The following is a 23,154-nucleotide window of genomic DNA, read 5'->3' on the forward strand; positions in this document are numbered from 1 at the left end:
TCTACCTTGGTTGAAAAGTTTGCTATTTATCACAAGGGGTTCTCTGTTGCCAAATAAAAGATCTGTTCAACAACATCTTTGACATTCGCAACTCTACTCCTCTAACTGCAACTAGAGGCAAACACCTGCTACTTTGCCCGTTTTTGTCAACTTTGTCATTAATATTTGAGGAAAAAAATACTTTAACTACAAATGTAACTACGGGATAAACACATATGTTATCCATTGAAAGTTTGATTATCATAAAATAAACATTGCAAAGGGTTAAAAAAAGGAAGAAAAAAAAAGAAATCATTACCTGCCCCCCAAAAGTTATCAAAAAGCAAGCGTTCATTTTCTTTCTGTTTTCACAAATATACACTAAGGGAATCCCCAATTTAGGCCCATCAATACAAAGTTTCTTTTGCTATTCCTACTGAGCTCCAGTTGGGCATAGAATTCTTAGGTATTTTTAATATTTCGAGCATATATTGGTTTCTATGTGGGGATACCGTAATGTGATTGGTCTATTTTTAAGGCATAATGCATTAGGGGTTATTGAAATTATGTATGGAAAAGTCAGTGTTTTAAAAACACTTTTTCTACAACTATACTCCAAAGGAACAAAAGGGTCAATTAGGAATATTTAAAGGCTTTTTGGAAGAATATAAAAGTCAAATAAATGAGAAAAACAAAAATGGCCACTGATCAATCAATCAAACCAGTTGTTGACAAGTTTTAATGACACTGTTTCAGATATAATGATAGAAGTTAAATAGAACACATTAAAGTACAGTAATACCTTGAAATACGAGCGTAATGCGTTCCCGAACAAAGCTCATCTGTCAATGCTCATCAAATCAATTTTTCCCATACAAATGAACTAAAAACTACTTAATTTGTTCCCATCCTCTGGGAAAAAAACATCAAAAATGGATATTACAAAGGAAAAACATTTTTATTTGTTCTAATTCACCACCTACTCAGAAAGTAACAAATACCTATCTAGTGCACATCTTGGAAATTATGGTTAGCCCTTCATTCATTGCACTGGCTTCGGCCCCATTGTTTTTCCCTTAATTTTGCACAGATTAATGCAATAAATGCAACCTGTACGGCCGGTGCTCGTAGATCTCTTTAAGCGAGGGAGATGCGGCGAGAAAGACAGAGCGATGCTGTTCTCATAAGCAGCTTCTCGCATACTCAGCCACCCGGACGGTTGCATCGGGAACCATCTCGTATGCTCGTATCTCAAGGCAAAAATTCACCCCGAATGTTCCTCGTATCTCAAACTTCTCGTATGTTGGGACACTCGTACGTCAAGGTATTACTGTACTTGATTTATAGTAGTAATTGTAGTTAGCTGGAATTTATAAAGGATTATTTCTTGGTAAGGGTGGCCCAGCGGCTGGGTGGTTAGCACATCGGCCTCACAGCTCTGGGATCCTGGGTTCGAATCCAGGTCGGTCCACCTGTGTGGAGTTTGCATGTTCTCCCGGGCCCTGCGTGGGTTTTCTTTGGGTACTCTGATTTCCTCCCACATTCCAAAAACATGCATGGTAGGCTGATTGGATACTCTAAATTGCCCCTGGGTATGAGTGTGTGTGTGAATGGCTGTCTGTCTCCTTGTGCCCTACTATTGGCTGGCCACCAATTCAGGGTGTACCCCGCCTCTGACCCAAAGTCAGCTGGGATTGGCTCCAGCACCCCCGCAACCCTAATGAGGATAAAGCGGTTCAGAAAATGAGATGAGAGATGAACCAGATAAACTAATCATACCTGCCTTGAAATAAGTTCTGTTGTGAATTTAAGATGAATGTAGTGTGTACGCTCGACTATTATATAGTGTGCTCATACCCTTTATACAAGCTGTTAAACTGCGAGCAGCTAAATTGCATTTCATTGTTCAACAACCATGACAATAAAACCTATTCTATTCTAATGCATATTGCTCCGAGATTAAATGTTACATCGTTTAATGGCATATTTTGTCCATAAAAATGTAAACAAAGCTGAGAATTTCCAGCACGTCAAGAAAGGGAGCATTCAATGGCCCCCATGTGCAAACAGAACAATATGCAGTATCAGATTTTATTTTCAAATATGAAAATACATAAAATACACATTTGAAAATGCATCTACTTTTTATTTATGAAAAACATACATGCTGGATCATGTCATAAAATAGGACAAACACCCCTGTGATGATTTCAGAGTTCAGCAGCTTATTATTAATCCAATTTGACATGGCCATATACACTATATTTCACATATGTATAATTACAATTTGTTTAATTATCAGGAAAAGTTTAACCTGTCAGTGACTTTGCCAACCCTCTTAAGAAGGGAAAGCTCCACAGTTCAGAGGCTGCAAAGCTCAGTAACGTGCCAACAACGGTGCACCCTGATGGGGACACCCCACCCGTAGAACTCCCTGAAGGCCTTTCAAGGACTAGCTCTAATAAATGTGGGTCACAACAAGCATTGTGTGTGTGTGTGAAAAGTGTGTGCGAGTGTGTACGGGCGCTCAAGACAGTCAAGTCTGGGACAGCATTCAGATAATGTTGAAAAAGGACTTATTTCACAAAGGCAGTAGAGCATGAAAAGTAACCCCCATCCCCACACAAACACAGATGCCAACAAAATAGGAACAAAAATGCATGCAGGTAACCCAGTTAAACCACAAAAAATAGCAAAGAATAAATAAATCAAGTCAACAATAAGGGGAGATATGTTCAACAAATATACTGTATAGTATTAAAGAAAAACATGTAGTATTGCTTTACACTAGTGGTGTCCCACTGAGCTACTCTCAGTTTCCTTCCATTTCCCCATGATGCTGTGGTTTCGATATCCTGCTTTACAACACCCTCTGACTGGACCATGAATACTTCATGGATTTCCTGAAAACACAAAGCCCTGTGGAACTAGCAGGCAAAGTGTGTGGGTTCCTCTGCAGGTCACTGTGCCGAAGTGTCTCTGCTCTATATTTACTGAAAACCAACCAATGTGTTTGTGTCTCTGAATAAATGTGCAAAGAGATCATAGTGCAAATGTATGTGAAAACAATATCCGTCTTTGCATTTGCGTTTGTGTACATGCGCATATATTTATGTTGTTTTGAAAATGTGTGTGCATCTAAATGCATGTGGGGGAGGATGCATGTGCTACACGTTACTATATATGCATGCAAGCCTTGACTATTGTATGTTTTATTGTGTTTGCAACAGCCTGGTGATTCAGGTGTGTGAGGGGAAGTGAAAAAAATGTTCATACCATGTCATATGTTCACCTGCATTGACCGATGCTCAGCTTGCATGAAAAATGTATTCGGTGTACCAGAAGGATCATGATGTCTCACACTGTGAAAAAAATGGGGGAAGGGTGTATGCATGTACATATGAGGGGAACAAAGATGACCAAACTGTGACAGACAATATGTGATTCACATTATCTATCTCCTTGTTTTGAGGGGAGTTCTGCAAATATAATAACAGGGATGCATACAATGGGGCTATCACATTTACAGTACGTAATTGATGACAAGTCGACTATTATATTAACCGGCCACTATTTAGATATTCCATTCATCATTTAGAGACGATGTTGAACAAAAGAAATTTCCAGATACTAAGTTGTTGAGGTCTTAACTCATTGGCGGTCATTGACAGCAACACCTGCTTAATCCAATTGTGTGTGTGTGTGTGTGTGTGTGTGTGTGTGTGTGTGTGTGTGTGTGTGTGTGTGTGTGTGTGTGTGTGTGTGTGTGTGTGTGTGTGTGCATGTGTGCGAAAGTGTACATAATCATACGACCTTTGACAGCCCTTCCCAGTTGAAATGGTTGAACATCTGTCATGTTCAATGGCAGTAAAGTTGAATTCGGCCTTATATGTTTTACCTGGGTTATCTTTGTTATGTTTGTGTGATGTCTATAACTCCCAATGGCAGCCAATGAGATAATAGCAAAAGTTGTTTTATTATTTATTTTTATGTAATTATAAGAGTTAAAAAAACGAGAGAAAACTAACATTCTGTATTTTTATTTTTTCAATGGATAAAGAGTAAATGTACTGTATATATTCTTTATTTTTTTACAATCCAATTAAAAAAATGTTTAATTCCTATTTAAATTTTCAAATAGAAAAAATGAAACTAAATTTTTTATTAATTTGTTTGTCTTAATTTTTACAATGAAATTAGATTTAAATAGAAAAAAAATGTAAAAACTGTTCTCTATTTTTATTTTTTAAATGGATAAAAAGACTAAATATACTGTATATAGTTTTAATTTTTTACAATCTGATAACATTTTTTTTTTATTCCTATATAAATTTTCTAAGACAAAAAATGAAATAAAAAATGCATTTGTTCTTAAGTTTTAAAATAAAATTACATTCAAAATAAGAAAAAAAATGCAAATATTCTGCTTTTCTGTTGTCCTTAAAGTAGATGATTACTTATCAAAATAGAGATCTGTGACTGTCACTGGAAAATAATCAAAATAATTGTTTGAGGCAGCCCTTGTAAATAATAAAGGTTGATTCAATAAACAGTTCATTCTGAGACTGGAATAGTGTCAATACACTTCGAGTTACAGGCACCAGTGAATGTCTCCCTTTTGTAGAACTTGACATATGGTGCACACATTTTCTCTATCAATTTCAGATCCAACTGCTCACGCCAGCAAATTGCCCCTCCTCCCTTCATACTCATGCTTATCAGCCCCCCTTTTTCTTTCCACATCTCCCCATCTCTTCCAATTCTTTCCTCTTTCTGAAAGTCATCTGCTCGCTAAGCAGTAAGCAACATCGAGGCCCCTTGCAAAAATGAGAGTATACAAATGATTTGTGGCACCGGCGTGCCACTGGCGCCAGCCTGTGTGACTGTGAGGAGGTGGTTGTTGGGGGACGCTAATGTCACTTTCACCTTGTGTTTCTCTCGCAGGCCCATGATGATCATTTTTTTTCCCGATTTCATCGCAAATGTGTTTCAGGCAACGGCCACCAAGGGAGGAGAGAGAGCTCAAGAGAGCATGAGTAAGAAATGATGTTTGAGAACCATGCAGTCCGCACTGTTGTCGTGTGGAAGTGGAAAGGGGGGGTTGTGCGGGTAAACAGGATAGCTACCAGAGGAGGGTATACATAAGGGTAGATGGAGCAAAAAGAAGAGAGGTGGGGGTGCATCTGCACAGTGACCTTTCTCTGATTCAATCCCGCTGATGAATCCTAATGAAGGATTTAATAAAATCACGGTTTACAATCTATCTCAGCATCAAAGCGTGCAATCCAATTCAAAACACATAGCCATCTACATTTCCAATATCGCCGCAAACAAATCCAATCCTTAGCCGTAAAATAAGTGAGCAACGAATCAATGTGTGAAGGGGGGAGCAAGGGGAGAAAAATTGGCCATGCTGGAGAGTGAGTGGCTAGCACATTCGTTCCAGCTGTGGTCTAATGTCACAACTTGTCATATTCATTTGGCCCTCTAATGAGGCTAAAGTCAACAAGGTGCAGCAGACGAATGAAATGGCTTCTGATAATAACTATAAATGAGCAAATAGTGTAGACGAGCACCAAGAGCAGGTTATGGGAAATCATTTGACACTTAATCATGTGCAAGCTAAAAATCAGTTTGGAAAATGATGTTCAATGTTATGGAAAAAAAATGAGAAGTTCACCGACCCTACTTTTTCTGTTTCTTTTGTCCTTAAGGGTAAGGATCTGTTCTGGACACATTACATTAAACCATTTGGATGCATAGTCTACTATTTCGTCTCATCTCCTTTTCTGAACCGCTTAAGGGTTGTGGGGGTGCTGGAGCCTATCCCAGCTGACTTTGGGCCATAGGCGGGGGACACCCTGAATTGGTGGCCAGACAGTCACAGGGCACGAAGAGACGGACAACCGTTCACACTCACACTCATAAGGGCAATTTAGAGTGTCCAATCAGCCTACCATGCATGTCTTTGGAACGTGAAAGGAAACCAGAGTGCCCCGAGAAAACCCACATAGGCTCGGGGAGAACATGCAAATTCCACACAGGTGGACCGACCTGGAGTTGAACCCAGGTCCCCCACTGTGAGGCCGGCGCGCTAACCACTCATCCGCCAGGCCACCGAGTGAAGTGCAGACAATACTGAAATTGACTTGTGTGTAGACTGTAGGAGGCAAACACGTGTGACTAAATTATTTGAAACACTGACATCTGCTGATAACACATAGTACTGCAATCACATTTAATGGATGAGTGGATGGGTGGATGGATGGATGGATGGATGGGTGGATGGGTGGATGGGTGGATGGGTGGATGGGTGGATGGGTGGATGGGTGGATGGGTGGATGGGTGGATGGGTGGATGGGTGGATGGGTGGATGGGTGGATGGGTGGATGGGTGGATGGGTGGATGGGTGGATGGGTGGATGGGTGGATGGGTGGATGGGTGGATGGGTGGATGGGTGGATACTGCCTACCTTTCGGTACAAGGGAGACCGCTGGTCTAAAACATTTTTGGTGAATTTTATCGTGAGTTATGTGTGGCATATTTCATTCATGAAAATGTGCATCGAATCCTCTGATTCATTAAATATGTCACAGTCTCATTCATTCTTTATAGCATCTGTGGTGTCTTTTTTGGGAATTTGAAAATCTTTTCAACTTATACACAGCCCTATTATATATTTTTTTGAATTCATTCATTCATTTCCATATGGCGTATCCTCACCAAGGTAGACTTGTAAGTAAACAGTGCTTTTTCACATTTGGCAAAATAAAATTTATATTTAGAAACTGCATTTTATATTTCGTAGGGTTTTCTGAGATTGAAATTGATTTGATGAACTGAGAACTTTGTGTGTGATTAATATGCAAAAAGAGAAAAATCACAACGTGCATGCATAGCCTACGTCCACACCTACATGCATGAATAAATACTTTACAGCATATCCACCCTGTGTAGCATAAAGCAAATAATTGCTCACAGTGTGACACTGTATACCACTGGTGTTATGCACCAAATATATATCTTTACCTCTGTGACATTATAATTACTATCCTCCTTATGCCCGTTCTACTTTGCATGCTCAGTTTAACTTTGTGAGGAAATGTGGCCAATGGTAATAGGCTCTATGAGTGTGTGCCCAGTAACCTGAGTTATGAGAGGGAATGGAGTGAGTGGTATTTGACCATGAGCATTGTGTTTTATGAGATGAGCAGGCTTTAATGACTCTGTCACTAGTAAATGGGCTCTGATTTGTAGCGCAGCTGTCGCCCTGCTCTGTGATCAACGGAGCCTTCTGGAGAAGTGAGCGCAGATTTTCATACTAAACCGTGAACAGTGCATGCCGACTGGGATCCTGGCAGAAATTGTCTCATTAACGTGTGCCATTGATACAGAAAATAATTGCAATTTGACGTCTAATCAGTGAGAAATCACAGATGTTCAGATGCAGGTGCCAGTCAGATCTTATATTTAGTAATATCCAATCAAAGTCTGCCTTTCGCCCAAAGTCATCTGGGATAGGCTCCAGCAACCCCTGTAACCCTGGTGACGGATGATGAATGAGTGAATTATATACATGGTGTGTATGTATGTATGTATGTATATAACTAATATATATATATATATATATATATATATATATATATATATATATATATATATATATATATATATATATATATATATATATATATATATATACCATTGAAGCATTGGGTGTTACAATAAGCTTGTAATAGTGCTAAGTGATACCAAGTGGCTTCCTACCTTTTTCAGACATCAGAACCCTCATTGACCTGGTCACAGTGAAAAAGTGTGAGAAGTGTTGAAAGCATATCACAGCAGCCAAAAGTCACAAAATTCAAATTATTTCCTTGTCACTCAAAATACATTGTATCTAAATGTAATGTGATATGATGTATCTAGATACTACAAAAAAAATCCAAGGGAAATTGAAGAAAAAAAACATTCCTGAACTTCACCTGTAAATACTGTCAGTTGATATTTGTTGCCGACTGGAGAATGTCAAGACTAGTGGAGTATTGGTGGTGATTTTCCTAGACAAACGAACTGTAGAGAGCACCTGGAATTCAAATACTGTGTATAGACTCACGACCTAAAAAGGGTAAATTTGCTTGCATTTGAATGAGAAACAAAGATCCGAAAGTTGCTGTGCATTTATTTGAATCATGTAAATTGTATTGCAGATTTAGTTGAACTTGAAAATTATTTTGGTATTTTGGTAACCTTGCTTTGTGATTTTCCTGTTTCAGAATACTAACGCAAGTAAAAAAAAAAGAAAATTATTAAAGGCAAAACCCACCATTTAACAGTAAACGGTGGTTTTCTCGGATAATCTGATGGGGGGAAGAAAGTCTGCCATCGTGTGGACAGATGTTTTAAACGCAGAATATGCCTGGAAGAAAAAAACAGAAGTACTACTACGTACAGAGGCACTTTTACCAAATGCCCAAAATTGCAGAAGAATAACTTTGATTTGTGGTTTTGATTTATTTAAACAACACATTGATTTCAGTAATTCCTTTGGTACTTGACAGGCTTTTATCATTGAGTCTCAGCTCTAAAATTCAATTGACTCATGTGATTCTCCAACTATGAATGACTTTAAATTTGTGATTCAGGAATACGTTTTTTTTTCTAAAACGTTAGCTTATCAAAGTTTTCAACCCCTACCTGATTGTTAAAATCACACATTGGCAACTTGGCAGTCCGGGAAGCGTCTCTCTGTTGTCTGCGCGTTTAGAACGCCATCCGGGCCCCGCCACAACATGGTCTCCCATTGGCTACTTTCACTGCACCTGCTCCCCATGCTCACCAACCGCTCGCCTGGCTTCAGTGTGCGCCAAGATGGCGGCTTCCACCGCCTTGTATCTTCCACTTCGTCGCGTTTGCTACTAAACAGCGTTTCCACCGTCCGTGCAAGCTCAAGGGAAAACAAAGGGAAACCGAGTCATCTTAAATGGATGACGGAAGTGGTTTTCTCACCATTGCTTGGTGTCGGGGGCCGGTGTCAATGTGGGCCTAAGGGGGGGACGTCTTAACAGAGTATGGCCACCGAGAACAGGATCAATTTTTGGAGGAGAAACGCAAAGGTTCCCGGAAGGTAAGACTTTCTCTTCGTACACGTCCGTTTCTAATGTTTTACACGTCGTGTACAGGACCTTTGGGGATTAGTGTAGCTTGTAGCAGTCCGCTACGGAGTGCAACATAACACTAGCCTGAAGTGTAACGCGTTCTGCGTGTGGCATTAATGCTTTATAATTGGTTGCGGAAGAACCGCGAGCTGCTAAGCTGTGGAAATCAATTTCCTCACCTTGAGGTTTTACCCCTTATGTCATCGCATTACTCGTATTTATCTGAATTAGCAGCTATAACCCCTAGTTTTCATTGAACGATCCCATCCGCTTTCACTTGCGCGCTTTCTGTCACTAACCAGTCAATTTTCCGGCCATATGGATATAATATTTATGTTCATACTGGTCGACGCGTTCTGCAAGCACTGACTAACTAGCACTAACCGGTTCGTTTTGGCTAAATATTAGCCAACCACCGCTGTCAACATTTATGCTGATCCTGAAAATTGTCTCATCTCATCTCATTTTCTGAACCGCTTTATCCTCACTAGGGTCGCGGGGGTAATGGAGCCTATCCTAGCTGACTTCAGGCCAGAGGTGGGGGGGCAACCTGAATTGGTGTTCAGCCAATGACAGGGCGCAAGGGGACAAACAACCATTCACACTCATACTTAAGGGCAATTTAGAGTGTCCAATCAGCCTACCATGCATGGCTTTGGAATGTGGGAGGAAACCGGAGTACCTGGAGAAAACCCACGCAGGCCCAGGGAGAACATGCAAACTCCACACAGGTGGATCGACCTGGATTTGAACCAAGGTCCCCCGCTGTGAGGCCGACACGCTAACCAGTCAGCTGCTGGGCCGCCCCTTGTTGTAGTCTCCCACTACTTTTCCTCTGATGACATATTGGTTTGGCTCAAGTTAAAAACGTGTTTTAAGGAGATAAGCCATATCTTTATAGGTGACATGTCATTTACTAAGCGAGGCACAGTGTAATAAGAGGGTGTTACTTGCATTTGTCTCTGACTGAGACTAACACACACATACACACTGTTTCATAAACACTGAAGTGGTTGGAATGAATGGAAATCCAATCATACAAACTCAGCAGCTATTACTCCTTGCGCCTTTACGTGATTAAACAACTCCGGCAAACCCTGTTGTTGTCAGATTGAGAGTCAGCCTCGATCTCAGATGCCAGGCTTACTTTGAGTTTGCTTTAAATCTCATCTCATCTCATTTTCTGAACCGCTTTATCCTCATTAGGATTGCGGGGGGTGCTGTAGCCAATCCCAGCTGTCTCCGGGCCAGAGGCGGCGGACACTCTGAATCGGTGGCCAGCCGATCGCAGTTGCTTTAAATAAACAACAATAAAGTTGACATTGTGACAGAATAAGGACATTTGGTGCCCACAAATGCCACTTATGTATTGTGTTTTATGATTGAGGTAGTGTGTTTAAAGGTTGCATGAAACTATAAAAAGTTACTTCCGCAGGTTAGAAGAAATCAAAAGTTGAAATGTATTTGAATTGTTCAATTTTATTTCCTATGTTCCAAGACTGTTTTTTTCTTCATAGTAACAGCTAGATAATACCACAATTAATGGAAAAACAGTGCAATGGGGTTAAGTGTCTGACCACTTCCTTTGATTCCTAATGAGATGCGTTCCTTCCCGACTCTCGGACTGAACAGGCCAAAAGTCTGTAAAGTTGTATAAACGCGTCTGTCGTTCACATGTGGTCTTCTCCAGTGTACAGCCTGTTTATGGAGCACAGCATCCACCTCTTGACCCATGTCTGCGACGCTTGTAAGTGCTCACTGTAAATGGACTGCATGTTGTCACGGTGTCCGCATGAAAAAACTTCATCTGGCCCCGTCCTTTGTTTTGATTTGGTCTGCAGGCATTTATTTCCCACTTTATATTTCGAATATCGAAAGTGTTTTTTGTTGTTCGTCTTTCTCATTTTATCTGCAGTACCTGTGAATGTGAATATTACAATACTCCGACATTTGCATTTGCAGGTATCCCAAAGACACAAAGCTGAAGTTAAATAATCCCAAGTCTAAGAAGACATCAAGCTTCCATGAGTTTGCTCGGAGCACAAATGATGCTTGGGACATTGACGATGATGAAGAGGATGACGAGTATGTTGGTGGCCCAGCCCTGTGTTCTTCCCTGGCCTCAGGAATACATTCCGCTTTCCCTCAGAAACAGGTGAATGCTTGTTGTTTTGCCAGAGTGAGCAAGAGTGCGTATGCAGTTAGTAAATTGTTTAACCAAAGACTTGGCGACTTACTTCACAAACTTGTTTTAAACTTCACAAGTGAGCATGAAATTGCTTATCTTATACATAAGGGCGTTGCTTTCGCAGGAGTATTCAAACTTCACTAATTGAAGTGTTTTCCTCTTTCTCATGATGAGCACTTATACAAGTCAAACACACGCTTGCGTCCAACACTTCCAATTCTACTGTGTTTTTGACACAAACACCAAAAAAGCACAAGGTTGAAATAACAATTCAAACAGAATTACAGTGGTACCTCTACATACGAGCTTAATTCGTTCCGGGACTGAGCTCGTATGTCGATCTTCTCGTAACTCGAACGAACGTTTCCCATTGAAATGCACTAAAAACAAATTAATTTGTTCCAACCCTCTGAAAAAACACCAAAACAGGATATTGGATTGGAAAAAATATCTTATTTCTTAGTAACACATAACTAGTGGTTTAATAGTAATAAAATGTGTTTAATAGAACTAAAATTAGACGGATTTTGCGAAGGGTACAGCGAGTGAGACATAGAGGCAGGCAAGGGGGGCGGACTATTCCGCGGCAACGCACTCTTAACAGAACAAACAAATTTAAATTAGCTTGGATTAATATATACAGACACACTCAAACATACGTTTAATGTAACTTTACACAAAACTGAATTCTAATTTTGTTTAATTTTTTTTTACCTTTGTTCTCCGGGTTGACTCCACCCGGACGTTCAGCGGGAGTTTTTAAAACGAACGCATCAAGAGTTGTTTGTTTTTGCCTTCCCATCAAAATATTTCGAAAATGATGCGCACAAATGTCCTCACAATACGATAACCACTTGCCAGCTTGTCAGGGTGCCTCTTTTCTACAAAATCAGAAAACTTGAGGCAATCCTTCGCAGTCGCCAGGAGCTGGTTGCGCTCGGGAGGTGATGCGATGTATCCATCACGGCAGAATGCCAGCAAGTCTGAACTCTTGCCTGAGAAAAGTGCACTTCGTGGAGAAGCACCTTCAATTTCGTCATACGCAGCTGGGTATGATGACAATTAGGTTTTTGTCTAGTCAATGATGACAACAAGCCTAAGTCTGATTTTATTTATTTATTTTATTTAACTTGCCACTTCGCTAGCATGTCTTTGATATCCTTTCTAGCCAGGCGCCCCCCCTCTTCCACCTACTCCTCGCTACGAGTTCCCGCAACACCTCCAAATGTTCACTCTCCTGGAGCTCGATTAAATCCTGTGTCATCAGTACTTCGTGGTGCTCGGCGATTAGATCATTCACATCTGCTTCGTTAACCTCCAGCCCCAAGGAATTTCCAAGTGACACGATATCATCCATGACAATGAGCAAGCTCTGTGACACGGGAAAATGCAAGCTCCGCCCAGTGCTTGTAGATATCTGTTATACACGAAAGAGATGCGGCAAAAAAGACAGTGCGCTACAATGATAAACAGCCTCTCGTGTCATGGCCACCTGGCTTTCTCGCATCTCTAAATTTTTCTCGTATCTAGAGATAATTATTTGCTCAAAATTTTCCTCGTATCTTGAGCATCTCGTAGGTAGAGCTGCTCATATGTAGAGGTACCACTGTATCAAGGCCAGAGGTTGTATGTACCCCTCATTTAAATTATTTGCCCGTACACAGCATAAATATGAATCCTGTCTGATAGTTTATTATTATCAAACATCATCTAATCTTTTTTTTAAAGTCAAGCAGACATATGTCTGTGTGTAAAATTTTGTAACTCACCGTATTTTTCAGACTATAAATTGTACCTGAGCATAAGTGACACCCTCCAAAGAATACACAAGAGGGAAAAAAGTTGCATTTTTGGCAGGGCAATTTTTCATTTTATCAGAAACCAAGGACGAACATACTTTAAAGTAACAACAAAAAAATGAGAACAACTGACTAATTAGGCATACTGTTAACATAACTGTCGCAGTTGAGTATTAGTCTCAGTCTCAGCCAAACTATGAAAAAAAGCACGACTTGTCTGGAAAATACGGTAACTACGGTAACTGAAGTTCCAGCGTTAAACAAGAATTTGGATTTCAAGACTGTAAGTCGGCACATTGGCCTCACAGTTCTGGGGTTGAGGGTTCGATCCCAGGTGGGGTCTCTCTGTGTGGACTTTTCCCTGGGTTTGCTTGGATTTTCTCAGGATACTTTTTTCTCTCCCACATTACATAAACATGCATACTAGACTGGTTGGACACTGAATTCCCCCTAGGTATAAGTGTGAGCGTGATTGGTTGTCCATCTCCTTGTGCCTTGCGATTGGCTGGCCACCAATTCAGAGTGTCCCCCGCCTAGTGCCCATAGTTAGCTGGAAGAGGCTCCAGCACCACCCGCGACTCTTGTGTGGATAAGTGGTTCGGAAAATGAATGAATTAATGAAAATATTGTAAGTCAGTTTCATGTCATGGGTTTATAAAAAACAGTAGTCCATTAAGTCTCTTCTCTCTATCTTCTCTGCTCTTTCAAGAAAACCTGTTTTTATGCGAATTACTCTTCTACTAGTTAGAGTGCCCAGTAATTTGTTAGTCATTATCTTTGATCGAATCATTCAATTACAATTATTCAAATTGGAAACTGACCTACTTCCTCTTGTCTTTTTCTGAAGCACGATGGTATCACACAAAGTGGGATTTCTAAAACAACAGAGGATGATACTGAGTGCAAGCTTGTAAACAGCATGGTGGTCAAGTCAAACAGCGAGGTTCAGCTCAGCACACCTTCAGGTGGGAATTGAACCTATTTAATGTTCCACTTTATCATTAGTATAATGTTATCTTCTTTCATGGTCTGAAGATGAGTACAGTACCTCAACCACAACATTTGCTTCAGCAGTCTACACTTAAAATGTTCCTCATTTCATATCAAAACAATGTTCGTGGACATTTTTCCATCTGACTTTCCGCAGTTCGCTCCACACTCCAGAAGCAGAAGTCTTTACCTGTCAGACCCATTATCCCACTGGTGGCTCGCATTTCAGACCAGAATGCATCAGGAGCCCCTCCCATGACGGTGCGGGAGAAGAGCCGCCTGGACAAATTCAAGCAGCTGCTGGCTAGTGCCAACACTGACCTTGGTAAGACACAAGCTACACAGACCTGGTAATGAATCATCGTAGCTGAGAAAATAGTACATACTTATATGTACCCAAACTTCCTGATTGGTTTCAGAGGAGCTGCGGAAACACAGCTGGTCAGGCATTCCAAGGGAAGTCCGTCCAGTTACCTGGAGGCTCCTTTCCGTAAGAGACATTCTAAGTATAGTTGTATTATACAGTGGATATTTATGGTTCTCAAAACACAGATTCACACAAGAGTCTATTTTTTTCTTAATATTGATTTTATTTGATTTTTTTTATCTAAATGAATATTTTTGAGTTATGGTGTCAACCTGCCGATTGGCAGTTCAATTATACTAATTCAATACATACTTGGGATTTTACATATACAGTGGTGCCCCTATTTATGAAATTAATTGGTCCCAGAACTTTTTTCGTAATGTGGAAAGTAGAGCAGTACTTGATATGGAAATTTGCTAATTTGATTCTAAAGCCTGTTAGAATCACGAACGGCGGTCAAAAAAGAGTAACTTGGATCTTATTTTTGTATATTAGAACAGTAATTTCCATATCAAAATGTAACCTGAAAATATCGTATGTTAGAAGCATTCATAAGTAGAGGTACCACTGTATTCTTTTCTTTCACCAATTCATTTTCCTTTGGTATCAGTTATCACAATGTTTTTCCATTCAACATCTCCTGAATAACTAAGTTTTTATTCATTATGTGGGTGATTTGCAAAGCAAAGCTCCACACATACAATATTCGTACTTTTACTGTCCACCTTTTCAGGGTGACGCATCATCCACGCACATTGACTGATTTCGTCTTTCAGAAAATCACAGGACGCAGACTCTTTTTGCCCCTCACATTGCATCAAAAACATGGCCCTATGCATTTCATATGCCCAAAATATTGACATCTTAACAATTGTGTGTATGTATGCATCCATGTCTGTACGTTTATTTAATAGAGTTCACATAATTTTCAGAGCAAAAAAAATGTGAAATCAAGGCTCACAAACGTGTGATGTTTTTGCTTAAAACACGTAAATTTGACAAAAGCACCCCTATTTATATCCAAAGACGCCATTCCTTTGCCATAGGAAATGGTTTGAACTGCTTATAAATCTTTGTTCTCCTTTCTTTTCTTCCAAAAAGGGTTACCTGCCGGCCAATAAGGAGCGCAGAGAGCTTGTTCTCAAAAGAAAACGAGAGGAATACTTTGGCTTCATAGTGCAATATTACCACTCCAGAACAGACGAGCACTATAAAGACACGTACAGACAGGTACAGTTGACCAGGGCTGCTTTGCAGAACTAAATTATGGTGTAATACTCTTAATGTAATGTTAATTATTTCCTCCTGGTAGATTCACATCGACATTCCAAGGACCAACCCTCTGATTCCATTGTTCCAACAGCCTGTAGTGCAAGAGGTAACAGCTAAATTCAGGGAGTCCTCGGGTTACCATTTTCTCAACCTACGACTGTCTAACTACGCAACGCCATAGTTCCTGTTTAGCTAATGCCTAGGGCTTGCTTGTGTATGTGTGCCGGAAGTACCTTTTTTTTCTTTTTTGCCCTCTTTTTCACATTATGTTCCCAAAAAGAAAGCTGGACCTTCTAGGTTTAACCAAAAGAATAGAAACCGTAACAGGAGAGCGATACAGAAGAATATTGGAATATTGTTTTCTATGGCTACATGAACACAAAACTTACAAAAAGTAATATTAGTTTCACATTTTTCATCACAGATAAAATAAGTTGTTTTTTTCTGTAGTTACGAGCAGTTAAATGTCATTTGCCAGATTGTTTTACATCGTCTTTTTAAAAAAAAAAATTTTTGGGATTAGATAACTATTCATCCCGTATTTGGGAAATTCACTGTAGCAGCAACAAGAGGGTGAGAATACAGACACAGAAAAAGACATTTTAGACATAAATAGATATGTAATAAATAAGTAAATAAATAAATATGTAATAAATAAATAAATATGAATAAATAAATCAGTTTAATTTCTTTGGGTTTTGTTTTTTTCCAAGAGGATTGGTCATCTCCACCAAATACCATTTATCTTGTTCTATCAACCAGTCCAACAATCTAATAGATTGAAGGCAGCCAGTTAGCCAATTATAGGTAAAGAGTGGTGGGCTGCTTACGGTCACCGTTAAACGCCCGGTGATAATAGAGTTGATGGTTAAATTAGAAATTAAAAAAAACGTTTAAGAAGGTTTTTATTCCACACATTTCCACTTCTTGGAGGCTCTGCAAATAAACCAATGAAAACCCTAACTCTATATTAAGTACAGCATCTTATTTTTTTATTTTAATGTGTTTTGACATTGTTAGGTTCACCAATAGGCATTCCCAAATGCACGCACAAATAAAAGATACAGGACAATCATCTGTTTTTCTTGCAAGAGAGAATCGAACCGACTCGCCTTCATCCAGGTTCATTCTGGCGTTCGATGCATCTTTTTCCTGTTTATTAGCTTCAAGGACCCTAGTTACAATGGACATCTCAGCTCTCAAGGGAGGGGTGGGAAAGCAGGCGTGAGAAGTCAATAGAAGTTTTAGCTCCCAAAACAAATGAAGGTTATGTTGAGCCGAAGGTTCTCCGCATTCCAGCAGTCTAAGATGATTCGACCTTCCTGTTGTTTGGTCTAACTAAGGAGCAAGCATTTACATGGTTGCAAGCTGATGTTCTAAAATGACTTTTCTAATGTCAAGTTTGTCTCGCAACAGCCACAGCTATGGTATACCAAAGCGCTTTATATGAAGTCCAGGTTCTGACACAAAGATATTTAGGATATTTCAGATATAAGTTTTATAATCTCTGGTTTCTCTAGGTGTTCGAGCGTATTCTCTTCATCTGGGCTATCCGACACCCGGCAAGCGGTTATGTCCAGGGGATCAACGATCTTGTCACACCGTTTTTTGTTGTCTTCCTTTCCGAGTTTGTCAGTAAGTTACCCGTGAGAAATTTTGGAAAAAAAAGTTACCCGCATTTCCAGAATATGTGTGTAAAAGATAAATAAAACACACTCAGCTGTTTCCAATTAACCTATTCTATGGAATGTTCCAAGATGGTGTTTTTTCTGATCATTCCCTAAGTTTCCAGTATTTCTAGTCTCTCCAACAGCTCTTTGGGAATAAGATGCTGGCATTGTATTTAATATGAGGGAATATTTGGATAATATGTGTTGCTCTTCTAGTGGAGGACATGGAGAACTTTGAAGTGGCTGCTCTTTCTCTGGAAATTCAGAGAAACATTGAGGCTGACACTTTTTGGTGCATGAGCAAACTGCTGGATGGAATACAGGTCTGCATGCACTCAATTTCTTAAAATGTGCTTGGTTTGTGACATTTTTTGTGTTTCAGGACAATTACACCTTTGCTCAGCCGGGAATCCAGAACAAAGTGAAAGCTTTAGAGGAGCTTGTCGGTCGTATCGATGGTAAGAGGTTCTCCAACCACTCACTCCTTTTAAAACAGACCCATTATTAATGCAGATGTGAATGGTACACATAAATTGCGCAATGTTTTCTATATATATACAGTGGTACCTCGACGTACAAGCACCCTTACATACGAGCATTTCGAGATACGAGTACAATTTCGAGCAAATAATTATCTCTACATACGAGAAACATTTCGAGATGCGAGAAAGCCAGGTGGCCAAGACATGAAAGGCTGTTTATCGTTGTAGCGCACTGTCTTTTTTGCTGCATCTCCTTCGTGTATAACAGAGAGGGGGTACTTTTTGCACGGCAACGCGCTCGTAACATAACATAAACAAATTTAAATGAACTTGGATTACGATGCAGACTCACTCAGAAATAAGTTGAATCTAATCTTATACTAAGCTTAATTCTAATTTAGTTTTAAATTTTTATACCTTTCTTCACCCGGGTCGGCTCTATTTTCCCCGGCTCCACCCTAATGTTCAGATGCAATCTATCGAGGGTTGTTTTTGTCTTCCCTTCAAAATATTCTGAAAATGATGCACACAAATGTCCTCACAATAGGATAACGCATGACCACTTGCCAACTTGCCCGGGAAGTAGTACTCCTCTCGTATTAGCGAACAAGCTCCGTCATTCGCACTGACTAACGGGGAAAAAAAACACTGAAAAAATGCAATGCTCCGCCCAGTGCTCGTAGAGACATTACACGAGGGAGTTGCAACCAGAAAGACAGTGCCCATGATGTTCTTATGAGCAGCCTCTTGCCTCCGCTGAATGCTCGTATATCAAAATTTGCTCGAAATTTTACTCGTATCTCAAATTGCTCGTATTTCCGGGCACGCGTATGTCGAGGTATTACTGTATTCTTTAATCACAATGAAAGTTCACTTTGTCTTTTTGTATCTTCAGAGCACATTGACAACCATTTGAAAAAGTATGAGGTGGAATATCTCCAATTTGCTTTCCGGTGGATGAACAATCTGTTGATGAGAGAGCTGCCACTGCGCTGCACTATCCGCCTATGGGATACATACCAGGTAGTTTCATCTTCATGAATTTGTCATAAATCATCGAGTTGGGAAAGTACAAAAAATCAATTTGTTGAAATAATTGTACAGCGACATGTGGGAAGAGTGGATAACATGTCCGCCTCCTTAATTAATGAAATGACTGACTGTTATGGAATGTCTACTTCAGATGATAAAAAAAATTGTACATTTTTTCTCCAATAGGCGGAAGCAGACGGCTTTTCACACTTTCACTTGTATGTTTGCGCCGCTTTCCTCATTGAGTGGCGCAAAGAAATTCTTTCCATGGTTGACTTTCAGGTATGCATCCCAATTTTTAGTGAAATACCTTATTACTTGAAATTCTCAAGACACCAAGACCAATTATTCTGACTGTAAAGTATAACATTGTCATACCTGTCAACCTCAGCCAATTGCTCCCCTTATTTATGATGGAAATTCCCCTGATTAAGCGATTTAAAAAAAACTATGCAACGTGGCATATATTTACTCACATAGGGCTCACTTAAAAGTTTTCTCCAAAGTAGACAGGGTACCCAATCAGTATGCACTAAATTCAGGATTCTACAGATGTCGCTGTATGACGCTGAAAACTTGACTGTCTGGGGACATTGCTTACTGACGGTGAAAATGCGGATGTGTGACAAGGGAATGCGCGTGCCCATGTCATGCTTAAACCATGACTATTAGCAGTCGACGATGACGTTTTCGTCTGCTACCAGTGACCAAGACGATCCGGATTAGAGTCGAAATGGGTAAAATGAGATCAGTATTACAAATAAAATAAAAAACTTTAAAAAAAAATCCTGTACAAAAGTTGTTAAATGGCGTACACAATTTGAAATGATCAAAAAAACATAAAATACTCCTGAAATGGGGTCGACGGAGGTTGGCAGCTCTGGAAAATAACTAATATCCTCCTCAAAACTATTAAGTGGTTGGCACGGTGTTGAGTAGTTAGAACGTCCGCCGTACAGTTCTGAGATGAGGGTTCAATCCCGAGGGGGTTTGAACTTACTGTGTGGAGTTTGCCTGTTCTCCTTGTGCCTTTGTGGGTTTTCCCTGGGTAATGCAGTTTACTCCCACATACCCAAATTATGCATGGTGGACTGGTTGAACACTAAAATGTCCCTATGAGTGTGGGTGTGAATGGTTGCTCGTCTCATTCTGCCCGCGATTGGCTAGATACCAGGTCAGCTCGGTTGCCTATAGTTGGCTGAGATAGGCTCCAGCGCCCCATGACCCTTGTGAGGATAAGCGGTACGGAAAATGAATGAATGAACTGCTAGTTTTTGTGATCTAAAAATGAAACCAAGAAATTAGATCGAATCCTAAAAGATCACTTTTTTGAAGTTAAATTGACCTATACTGAAGCACTAGTCTTTGTTAATAAACAGGCCTCTCCTGGCTCATTTTCATAATGATGCAATTTCTCTCTGAATTCGGAGTTGATTTTTTTTTCTTCCTAGGGCCTTCTAATACTACTGCAGAACCTTCCTACAATCCACTGGGGGAACGAAGAGGTTGGCCTTCTTCTGGCAGAGGCTTACAGACTGAAGTACATGTTTGCAGATGCGCCCAGCCACTACAAGAGATAGGCACAGCACATAAGGAAATTGAACATGTGCTCCTGAAAGATTATCCCCCAAAAAGAGCACTATGAAATGCTCTTGATGAAGGTCAAGCTGGATTATCAATTTTGTCATACGCAGCTGGGTATGATGACAATTAAGCTTTTGTTTAGTCAATGATGATGACAAGCATAAGTCTGATTTTATTTTTATTTTATTTTTTTATTTAATGGTGAAAACATGTTTTCCATTTTCCTTTTTTCCCCCATTGCATTTTAACACTGGACTGTTACAGTATAGAAGCACACAAAGAAACACACATACACACAAACACACACACCTTTCATTTTGCCCCAGTCATGCCATTAACTAATGATTGTTTTCCTCGGTATACTTTCAGGAGATGATTCAAAGTTTCAAAGCGGTGATGAATGTCTTCAATTTCATCCTTTTAATCCAAGAGGCTATACAGATTATATTTTTACAGTTTTTTTTATTTATGTGTTTAAGACGTACTGAATATGAGCTAAGATAGTAGGATGTCTTATACATAAAAAAAGATTAACACTGAAGTGTTTGAGAAGAAAAAGTAATTAGCCTTTGTCACTCCCAACTAGTGTAAAAAAAATGGACAAATGGTCAATATGATGCGCAATGCACAATCATCTTATCAAAATAAATTCACTTAAATCTCAAGGTGAGGATTTTTTTTCCGAATTTGTACCTTATTGCATTTACAAGTAAACAAATTAGAAGTATAGTGGACTAAAATGGATGTTACATTTCACAACGATAATTGCGTCAGACAGCATTTTTTGGTTATGTGGTGATTACGTATGGTTTTTATGGCCACTAAATGCTGAAAGTGGAATGTAGATCACCAACTTAATGTATTTTGAGCACTTGTGTTTCGTTAGATCTTATTTTATGATTGATCTGAAACTTTGGTTTTAAATTGTATGTTCTAATAATTATTACTTTGGAGTCATCATAATGTACAATTCATGTCACATTTAGTGTTATTTTAATGATTTGTGTTTTGAGTTTGATGTACAAGAAAATTATTAGTTGGGTTTTAGTTTGAGTTAAATTAACAGTGAAACAATTCTTTACATCCGGTAGATTGATTACACAGCGTGAACTGTTACAACTGTTTCTTTCTTGTCATTTTATGGGTATTACTTTCATATAATGGAAAACTAAAAAAAAATCTGTATCGCAAAAAAGTGAATATTTGGGCATTCTGTCTTTTTCATTGAGGAATTGTTAAAAAGACTAGAAGGGAAAAAAACGTTCAACTAATTTTCTTTTAACTATTTAACAGTTATATGCCATAGGTGGAGTTTAACTTGTTGTTTGCGACAATACCTTTGTAATGTACTGCAGTACTCCTGTCGTTTATGGCGTTACGAATATTTCAGTCTTTTTGTTTCGGCCTGTTTATTCTCGTATCTTAGAGACTGGGGACTGGTAATTTGTCGTCTCATTCATTGGCATTGCAAAAGATAGTTTGAAAATGGTGAATTTTAATTTTGTTTGAAAGTTTTAGACCAGTGGTAACTTAATCTCCATTAAATATCAAGTTATTTCTTCAGCTAAAATGTTGATCAACAATTAAGTCTGTCAGTTTTAGGTTAAGCGTTGGAAGAATGCCTGGCTTTTTATGGCAGCTGTAGAATACATTTTTTTTGTGTGTAACTAAATCGCTTGTCTTTTCTAATTTCAGTTCACTACAATGATTTATTTCAGTGAGGTGCTCATCATACCTTTCTACCTAAATGAATGAATCAGTTTTGATTGAATTTTCTTTGTGCTAAAATATGTTCGCTACCAATGAGTGTTATTCATTCAGGTACAATTTTCCCCACATTGTCTACCATTGAGGTATTGTTCATTCCTTCTTTTTTTGTCTTTATGTTCTGTTATCTCCTGACCAAATCCAAATGTGTTCATGAATGTCTTTCTGTTCAATGAATGCCAAATCTTTATTTGGGTCAACACACTGGCTGTTTAAGTCGGCAGACATGTACTAATGCCTTAAAGAAATAATTTAATTATTACAGTTCTAGGCTGTAGTGCTACTTGTTTATATTAAACGATTGATCATTTGGCCAACCTTCCTGGCTTTGTGGTCTTTTTGTCCTGTTAACGGATTGATGAAAAAAGGAATTCATAACTAAAGTACTGTCAAGAATGGTCAAATTATCTCATTGCCTGTTATTGAAAACTGGGGTTACTGGCTGTGAATGCTCATATTGCAGTGCCGTTGACGTCCAATCCATTATATTAGGAGAGGCTGCAATGGCTTGGACGTTTAGCGCCGTCAATGGCAGCCAATGAAAAAAATCTCAAGGGACACCACCATCTGAAATATTTTAATTTAAAACTATGTCGCCTATATTAATAATAGTCATTTTTATCAAAGTTGTATCAGCAGGAATGACATAAATCTGAAAAATTATTCCAAAATCTTTTTTCTCACTGACTTAGTAAAGTCACCAAAAGTTGATGTCTGCAGACCTTGAACAACTTCCGGTTCGAGTATTGCAAAAATAAGTAATATGTTTTTAGTCGCATAATTTTATGGCTTTTCTCCAAATATTACTTAAATCTAATATTACGCAAAAAAATGTTGTTCTCACACAGACTTTACGTCGTCAAAAGTTG

At 39.2% G+C, this 23,154-nt stretch overlaps 1 protein-coding gene and 1 long non-coding RNA gene across 4 annotated transcripts; one reads left to right on the top strand and one right to left on the bottom strand.

The window, feature by feature from the left end:
* Nucleotides 1–8,002: 8,002 nt before the first annotated feature.
* Nucleotides 8,003–9,303, bottom strand: LOC144072308 (uncharacterized). The gene is made up of 3 exons (XR_013299817.1): nt 8,674–9,303; nt 8,303–8,395; nt 8,003–8,062 (listed from the first exon to the last, which is right to left on the bottom strand). It is a non-coding gene; the product is annotated as an uncharacterized LOC144072308 (long non-coding RNA).
* tbc1d22b (TBC1 domain family, member 22B) lies at nt 8,774–22,607 on the top strand. 3 transcript variants are annotated; one of them, XR_013299816.1, is made up of 15 exons: nt 8,774–9,103; nt 10,825–10,881; nt 11,097–11,289; nt 13,969–14,086; nt 14,269–14,436; nt 14,531–14,601; nt 15,580–15,708; nt 15,791–15,856; nt 17,271–17,385; nt 17,637–17,743; nt 17,803–17,878; nt 18,798–18,925; nt 19,121–19,216; nt 20,386–20,632; nt 20,888–22,607. XR_013299816.1 is itself a non-coding variant. In XM_077597560.1 (14 exons), exons 1-14 carry the CDS (start codon nt 9,048–9,050, stop codon nt 20,512–20,514), a joined length of 1,509 nt encoding a protein of 502 aa, XP_077453686.1. In that variant the 5' UTR covers nt 8,774–9,047; the 3' UTR covers nt 20,515–22,607. The 3 variants fall into 3 exon arrangements, 2 of the variants coding, with proteins under 2 accessions (XP_077453686.1, XP_077453687.1); XM_077597560.1 differs by having other exon boundaries at nt 20,386–22,607; XM_077597561.1 differs by lacking the exon at nt 10,825–10,881 and having other exon boundaries at nt 8,779–9,103; nt 20,386–22,607.
* The last annotated feature ends 547 nt before the right edge of the window (nt 22,608–23,154 follow it).

This window comes from Stigmatopora argus, chromosome 1 (assembly GCF_051989625.1).
Source record: "Stigmatopora argus isolate UIUO_Sarg chromosome 1, RoL_Sarg_1.0, whole genome shotgun sequence".
NCBI classification, from domain to species: Eukaryota; Metazoa; Chordata; class Actinopteri; order Syngnathiformes; family Syngnathidae; genus Stigmatopora; species Stigmatopora argus.